At 38.6% G+C, this 8,216-nt stretch overlaps 1 protein-coding gene across 1 annotated transcript; it reads left to right on the top strand.

Moving 5' to 3' along the window:
* Positions 1–1,592: 1,592 nt before the first annotated feature.
* Positions 1,593–7,569, top strand: LOC119429447 (unconventional myosin-VI-like). Its single transcript, XM_037697072.1, has 10 exons — positions 1,593–1,671; positions 1,758–1,831; positions 2,245–2,374; positions 2,617–2,722; positions 3,183–3,238; positions 3,316–3,413; positions 3,489–3,653; positions 4,971–5,051; positions 6,743–6,923; positions 7,421–7,569. Exons 1-10 carry the CDS (start codon positions 1,593–1,595, stop codon positions 7,567–7,569), a joined length of 1,119 nt encoding a protein of 372 aa, XP_037553000.1.
* The last annotated feature ends 647 nt before the right edge of the window (positions 7,570–8,216 follow it).

The following is an 8,216-nucleotide window of genomic DNA, read 5'->3' as shown; positions in this document are numbered from 1 at the left end:
TCTTTGTAAATCTCCCCCACATTTTGAAATTAGTATTGTTTCACAATCCTCTCCAGGTTATCCCTATTGCTTGTACACTTTTTTCTACCACATTGTTTTCTTCCCTTCACCTCTCTCTTAATGTGCTTGGACACAGAGCTCTGTGAACAACCAGACTCTTTAGCAATTTAGTGTCTTGCCCTCCTTGTGCTAAGTGGCAATGGTTGTCTTTTGGACAACTGTCAAGTCAGCTGTGTTCCCCATGATGACAAATTAATATGTGTCTTTGAATGTGACATACCCTGCAACAGCTGACATTCAAGACAAGGATGTGGATGAAAACATGCTGCAGAAATTAGTTTTTGTTCAAGATCACTGAGGATAGTGAAAGTGATACCTACTGTACAACACATACATAATGAGTATGGATTTATGCAGGGATGTACCCATCTGCAGTACTGACAAACAGAAAAAACAACAAAAGCATGTGCTACATCTCACATTGATTCTCAGGTAAATTATCTGCTATTAGTCCTAAGCAGTCTTTGCGCTTGTGTGAATTAACTTTAGTTATTGTCTAAAAGTGCTGGTAATGAGCTCTAAGATAAATGGAAATGTACTTTTCTCTCAATAGCTGTGAACTTTTAATGATTGTCATTACCTAAACTATTTAGTAGATTCATGAAAGACCCATTGAAGTCAATTTTCTCTGCGCAGAGCTGAGGCTCATTAGTGCGTCAGCTGTGAGTGCACTCCTCAGTTCGGCTGCCACTTTTTCAGTCACTTTCATTGGTTAGGCATTTTTCCACATGGTTGTTACCGTGGATCAACATGTAGTGCCAAGATGCTGCAGCCACACAAAGCTCACTCTGTTTTATGACCATCGGCTGTCTGTGGTCATAAATCATGCATCGCTGTGCAGTGGATCATGTTCACACTGTCTTATTATTATGCAGCAGGAAATGTGTTCTGAACATTAAATATAATGGAGGATAAAATTGTTTATTGAACTAAAACATACTGCAGGAATAACACGATTCCCTTGCTGTAGGTGTCACTATTAATACGTTAGTCAGGCAGTTTAAATTTAGAAAGTGAGGTTTGCCTTCAATAAAAACGTGACACAGTTTGGTTCTATGACCTCAGAGCTCCACCTTCATCCCGAACACACACTAACTCAGGTGTTCAGATCCTGTTGCTCCCTCACCAAATTATTCATCACGCTGCCATGTCTCTCCTTGTTTCTCTCACAGCCGACCTGTTCCATTGAGTTTATTTCCATGAACTCAGACTTTTATACAAAAGAGTGAGAGCAACAGTAACTACCTCAGCCTACGAACATGTCACGTCATCTCTGTAATCTTTAGGCTCCATAAATATCTCATGTTTATGCAGATCCGCTCAGCGGTTTCTGATGTTTAATACATTTCTCTGTGTACATAATTCATAATTAACACACGCTCTGTTTTATAAGCTTTCCTAAAAATTATAAATAAACATTAAATAACTTGTACATAAATTGTAGCACAGATTAAAAGGAGATTAAATCGTTTTGCAGCACGTCTGACTATTTTGTAAGCGACACCATGTAGATGTTACAATGAGATTAATTCATGTTGCAGACTTTTCTTGCTCCAATGAACCACGTCTTCCCAGCTGAGGATGATGTCAACAAATATGTAGATGACAACTGTAAGTTATTTTTATGTAAAATACAAACATTTTGAGTTATTCTGTTAAGATTTTAACTTTTATGTTTTTTTGCTTTTTGTTTCCAGGCTCGCTTATGTACCTAAATGAAGCCACTCTTCTCAACAATGTCAAAGTGAGATACAACAAGGACCTCATTTACGTAAGTTTTTTAAATAAGTTTACAATAAAAACCTTTGTGCAAATATACATCCTATACACAGGGACGCCCTTGTTGTATGAGTTAAATATACTACTGTCCCATTAGACCGCATAGCAGGTTGTAGATCAGAAAGAAACAATGCCTGACCTTGATTCCCTGGAGAATAAGATCCAGCTGATAAAGAGGGAAGAGCAGCGAGATTAGAGTCAGACTCACAGCTAATCTTTGCCTCAATCCCTCCATTTAGGAAATTAGAAACAGCTGGTTAGATTAAAAAAATGCAAGACATGAAAACAAGCTTAGGTGGATCCCACCAGCCTTCAGTCGTCCTTTTTACTTTTGTTTTTTTTTATCAAAATATAAATAATTCAATAGCTGTGACCCTAATCCTGCTTCTCTTTATTCTCTTGCAGACTTATGTGGCTAATATCCTGATAGCTGTTAATCCGTACTACGATATACCTAAACTGTACAGCCCTGAGGCCATCAAGTCATACCACGGAAAGTCACTGGGCACTCTGCCACCCCACGTCTACGCTATAGGTGAGAGCAGCTTTTCTGGACCGAGCTACAATGTGACGGTTACCGTTAGCAACAGCATTCGAACTTCCTGCTCAGCAAAGGACAGCACAAATGTGTGCATACAAGTAGCACAGATGGTTAACAAAGCAATTCCTAAAGGTCTTTTTTACTAAAAGCTAATGCTTCATTTGTTGCATACATTGATTTGTGAATATTACCTTTGTTTTCTACAAAAATTATGTTTATTTTTTTGTTTGTTTTAGCGGATAAAGCCTACAGGGACATGAAGGTTTTAAAGATTAGTCAATCCATCATAGTCTCTGGTGAATCTGGTGCTGGAAAGACTGAAAATACCAAATTTGTCCTCAGGTATAACACTCTTTACTCTGTATTTCTGTTCTTCCTGATTTAAATTACTCAATTCAGATTAGATTAGCAAAACCTTTACTTGTCACTGAAGCTGTGAAGATTTTAGTCTAAAACAAAAAAAACATTTAATCTCTTCAGGATTTTTTCCTCATTCAGACATTCTAGATTAATTTGTTCAAAGCACATTTTTACTCAATTTAGTGAAACATAATCAAAGGTCACATGACATGCAGAAAGTAGTCAATTAAAATACAGGCAAAGACAAAGTTTGTACTGTAGGTGGCCTATAAAGTAACAAAAGTATCTTTGTAGGAGGTTAAAGTTCAACATCACAATACTTGTCTTTATGGCAGGTACTTCTTTATTGCTACTGCCACTGAATATCAAATAAGCATAGCTGCTTTGCAAGTGAAAACTCTTCTGGCTCAGTCTTGTTTATTTTCTCACCATCGTCCGGCAGATATCTGACAACAACCTATGGAAGTGGTCAAGATATCGATGAGAGGATTGTAGAAGGTAATACATTAACACACGTGACACGTTTGTTTAAGATGGTCTGATTATGAGTGCACGTTTTCCATTTTATTCCTCAGCAAACCCCCTCCTCGAGGCCTTCGGAAATGCGAAAACCGTCCGTAACAATAACAGCAGTCGATTTGGGAAGTTTGTAGAAATCCACTTTAATGAAAAAGTACGAATTTTGTTCAAGTTTGTTCCATAAATGTGCCTTTGCGTTAAGGACTAAATGTATTTTGTGTGCCAGCAGAATGCTGTCGTAGGAGGCTTTGTCTCCCACTATTTGTTGGAAAAGTCAAGGATTTGCATGCAGAGCAACGATGAGAGGAACTACCACATCTTCTACAGGCTGTGTGCTGGTGCATCTGAGGACCTGAAGAAAAAATTACACCTGGACTCTCCAGATAACTTTAGGGTCAGTGTCTGAACACAGATATCCGAGTCTACAGTGGTATTGTTTCTAAAGAAAAGGACACATTTTACAGTGATGTGAAGATACATTCATAGCAATACCGTACCATACCACTTTATTTATAAAGCACTTAAAAACTGCAAAAAGGTCAATAAAAAAGTGCTGTACAGCAAAAATAAACAAGCAAAGGACACAGGATAAAATACATAGATCTAAGTAGGTAAAGATAAGAACTAAATGGTTAACATTATGTAATACAGACAAGTTAAAATCAACTGACAGTGTCTAAAGCCAGGGAATAAAAGTGAGTTTTTAAACAAGACTAAAAACATTGAGAGAGGGAGCCTGCCTGACATGCAGTGGTAACTCATTCCACAGTCTTGGACCTGTAACAGAGAAGGTCCTGTCACCTCTGAGCTTGAAACAAGTTCCTGGACCCAATAAAAACATCTGGTCTGCTGACCTCAGAGAACGCTGTGGGACATATGGCTGCAGCAGATCATTGAGATAGGAGGGGACAGAACTGTTCAGAGATTTATAAACATACAGATGGGTTTTAAAATGAATTCAAATAGATTTTGAATCTATTGCAAATAACATTTGCAATGGATAGCACAGCCTTGTACCTACCTGGTTTGTATCTGGTAAGTACTGGGACCTGGCTGTGTTATGACGGGATCTGATACCCTACACTTACCTGGTACTTAACTGGTATGTTGCAGGTACCTATAAGGATTCTAGCTGATATGTACTGGGTATATGTATACTTGGTTCCTACAGGGACAAGGATGAAGTGACTCGTTACCCTAAGTTTTAATTTTAAGATTTTTGATTTAAGTAAAACTGAAATCTGAACCTTAGGTTGTCTTCTTTTTGTGCAAACAGAAAATGTAATTTAGATATTTTCTGACCTTGCTTGTAGATAGTTTGACATTTTGTAAGCACTGTTGGTTGGCGTCCAGTGGAGCCCCAATATTTTCACAGACTTTTCTACACAAAATATAAACTCTCATGGACTGAAATTAGGTTTAGGTGTCTTTTGCCTTCAATTATCAACTCCACATAGACCAAATCAGCTTAAACTTCTCAACCCAAAGCTTTATTTTCTTCTAGGTTTTACAACACAGCAAACAGAACCCTTGAGGCGTCACTCACATTAATAGAAGCCGTTTAATGCAATTTGTCAACTCGTCTGCGGAGCACAACTGGACAACAGTAGAATAAATCTTTCAATTGTAGATTTGCTACAAAGAGGGAGTTATAAATAGAAAAATTGTGAATATGTTTTATGTTTCTCAGGTTTTTATTGTTCTCTTTCAGTACCTGAACCGAGGATGCACCAGATACTTTGCCAGTAAAGAGTCTGATGAACAAATACTGCAGAGCCGCAAGAGTTCTAAGGTAATCTCCTCTGTAGTGGTTTATTTATTCATATCCAACCCTGTACCTGGGTATTTTTACTTTGGACCTCCATATAAATCTCATATGTATATAGTTTGTTTCCCTATATTATATATTAAGAGCTAAAATGAAACGGTGTATTTTGTGTTGACAGTGATTCAGATGCACTAAATTACAAACAAATCACCCCTACCAAGACAATAGGATATTTAGCAACAATAGTTTAAAATTATTTTTCTTTTATCAAACTCAGACTCAGAAAAGTCAAGTGAAACAGGTGTAAGTGAAATTGTAAGTAAAATTCTGTGAAACTATTGTACTGCTAACCATCTGTTTTTCTACATTTGTGTTTTTGTACAGGACAATAAGGTGACATTTCTCTTCCCTTCTAGGTTTTATGCTTCCCAATCTGTTTTTTCTTCTTCTCCTAAACTAAATGCTAGACTTTGTATGAGCTCCTGTTTGTAAGACAAACAGGAAATGAGTGTGCAGTTTCTCTTTTTCTGCTTTTGCATGCCACGTTTGGGTATTTAAAGTACTGGATTGTTCAGCTGCTATCAGTCGTTCAAAGCAGGGCTGCGTCATCAAAATAGTTAAATAAGGTTTAGTTGGAATTCTCTATAAAAAAAAAGCTTAAAACAACAAAAAATATACAGTAGTCCCTCATTTATGGCGGGGGTTTGGGACCACGCCCACCCGCGATAAGTAAAAAAAACAGCGTAGTAGGAATACAGTAGTCCAAGTTCAAGTAATCTTTATTGTCATTACCATCTTATTTGGTACATGAGATGGAACAAAATTATGTGCACAAGTAGTAGTAGTTTATTTTAGTATTTATATACACGTAAGGTGTTTTAAACCCTTCACACTTGCAATGTCCCCAACAATTTTCGAAACTCTAAGTGCTCTAAAACAGCACAGCATGTCATGATCTCAGCTCTCTGCCTCCGGCTGCACTCTGCCATCTGCCAGCGCTCTTGGCCACGCCCACTTCTCCGCTGCAGAGTGAAGATATGACATGCTGCACAAGGAAGCTTCTTCTGCAGCTGTGGGCCGCACACAGGTGCAGCAGGTGCTAAGTAATTTAAAATAATTTATTTTAAATAAAAATCCCATGCCGATAGTGCGGCTCATCCATCAATCAGCCAATTGTGTATGTCCAATCTTATTTTGAAAAACAGCGATAGAGCGAGTCCGCAAAAAACGAACCGCGAAGTAGCGATTCACTACTGTAGTTCTGTTTCTTTCAAGGCAGTACCTCAGAGGATAAACCTAATGTAATTAATTATTAGCACATATTTAATCTTTGATTTTGTCTCATTTGTCTTATACAGAGTCAGTTCACACTTCATATTTTTGCACGCTTATTTCTCCATATTTCTAAATTATTCTGTCATGAAACTATATTCATGAAGACATTTATAAATAAAACTCTTGAGCAGTGTTTCCTACCAAGGGGTGAGCTTTTCGTGTGCTGCTGGTGGAGGGTTGACTGTTAAAGGATTTGCTTTTTCAGGATCTACATCTGGTGGCTTTTACAGTTGTGGTTCAGTTTACGTCAAAATAAATGTACTCATTGCATCAACACAATTAAACAGAAGAAATTTGATGTTCGAGTAAATTATTTGATTTGAGCTGAATTATTAAACATTGTCTCTTTGAAGTTTCTAATCCTCTCCGGTGTTCTGCAGCATCTCAAAGAGGGCGCTCTGAAGGACCCCCTCCTGGACGACCAGGGAGACTTCAACAGGATGTGCGTGGCCATGAAGAAGATCGGTCTGAATGACACGGAGAAACTGGACCTTTTCAGAGTCGTTGCTGGAGTTCTGCATCTGGGCAACATTGACTTTGAAGAGACGGGGAGCTCCTCGGGTGAGGCAGAAGCTATAATTACAAATATCTGATCAACTTTAAAGATCAATCTGACCCTACCCTATTTTGATTACAGCAAGTTTTACGTGTGTAACATTGAAAATTACACACACACGTAAATTTCTGGAGAATTTTCAGTTGTAAAATATTTACAAGATTTGTCACTGTGAGGAACAGAGCTGCGTCCTTGAGTTTTGCCTTAGTTTAGTCTCGAGAGGCGACTGATAAAACTTGTTTCCTGGCAACGACGAGCTCTTGCTCGCTTTACTTTTCTTGGTTATTCTGTTTTTGTACTTTGTCTATAATCAAGGTCTCTGGAGACAGTAAGACGACGTCAGACTCACATTTAGAGGCACTTTTCAACCTTGACCGACTATTGCTGCGTCTTTCAGTGCCCTCGGTTTGCAGAGGGTTTTGTACGCACAAATAAAACACCTGCTTGTTTTTAGCCGGTGTATTTCTGGTTTAAAGATTCACGTAGCCGTTTTTGGTTTCAGGTGGTTGTGTCTTAAAGAATCAGTCAAACCAGACTCTTGAGTATTGTGCGGATTTGTTGGGCCTGGACCAGGACGACCTGCGCGTCAGCCTCACAACAAGAGTGATGCTTACCACAGCAGGGGGAGCCAAAGGCACAGTTATCAAGTAAGCTTCAACCATCCATCCATTCTCTTTACCTCATTCTTCCTTTTCCAAGTCTGGAAAATGTTAAATTCTGAGGTGAATGTCCTGAAATCAATAAAAGGTGTTTTACTAACAGTAGCTTTAATAATTAAATTAGGTTTAATACATAAAACATCTACGTTATGTAGGAGTTTTTCTTAATCTTGACTACAAAACAGTTATTCACAGAAGGTATGAACTCCTTCCTGACTGGTGATTTAATGCAGTTAAAAGACGCAGAGGAGAATATGATTTCGACGCAGCTTTTCTGTACTTTGATGGGGACGTGACGTTTGAGCGATGTGGCCCTGTTTGCTAGATTAATATTTTAAAAGAGCCAGATGCGAGCCTGGCCTGGAAGTGTTTCCTCCACATTAATAATGCAGTCTGCGTCTGAAGAGGCCGAGGAGCGTGGCTGCAGTACAGTGACGTCCGGGTGTGTGGGGAGCAGGTGGAGCGAGGAGTCTTTGTTCCTAAGGACCAGACGAAACAGCTCCACCCCTGGGAGGTGGCAGGGGCAACAGAAGGGGGTGGAGACAATAGACTAAATCTTGTTTGAATATGAAACATTGCAGCAGATTTTAAAAACCTGTCACTATAATTAATTGTAAGGATCCTGTGTGTTTAAGTTCT

This window comes from Nematolebias whitei, unplaced genomic scaffold, assembly GCF_014905685.2.
Source record: "Nematolebias whitei isolate Nwh7 unplaced genomic scaffold, NemWhi1 Nwh_scaf_1261, whole genome shotgun sequence".
NCBI lineage: Eukaryota > Metazoa > Chordata > Actinopteri > Cyprinodontiformes > Rivulidae > Nematolebias > Nematolebias whitei.
This window is presented reverse-complemented; position numbering and strand designations above follow the sequence as displayed.

Coding starts and splice junctions, on each gene's coding strand:
- LOC119429447 (XM_037697072.1), top strand. CDS start 1,593: ATGTTGCAGACTTTTCTTGCTCCAATGAACCACGTCTTCCCAGCTGAG. Junction 3,414..3,488: donor AAATCCACTTTAATGAAAAA/GTACGAATTTTG, acceptor GTGTGCCAGCAG/AATGCTGTCGTAGGAGGCTT. Junction 5,052..6,742: donor AGAGCCGCAAGAGTTCTAAG/GTAATCTCCTCT, acceptor GGTGTTCTGCAG/CATCTCAAAGAGGGCGCTCT.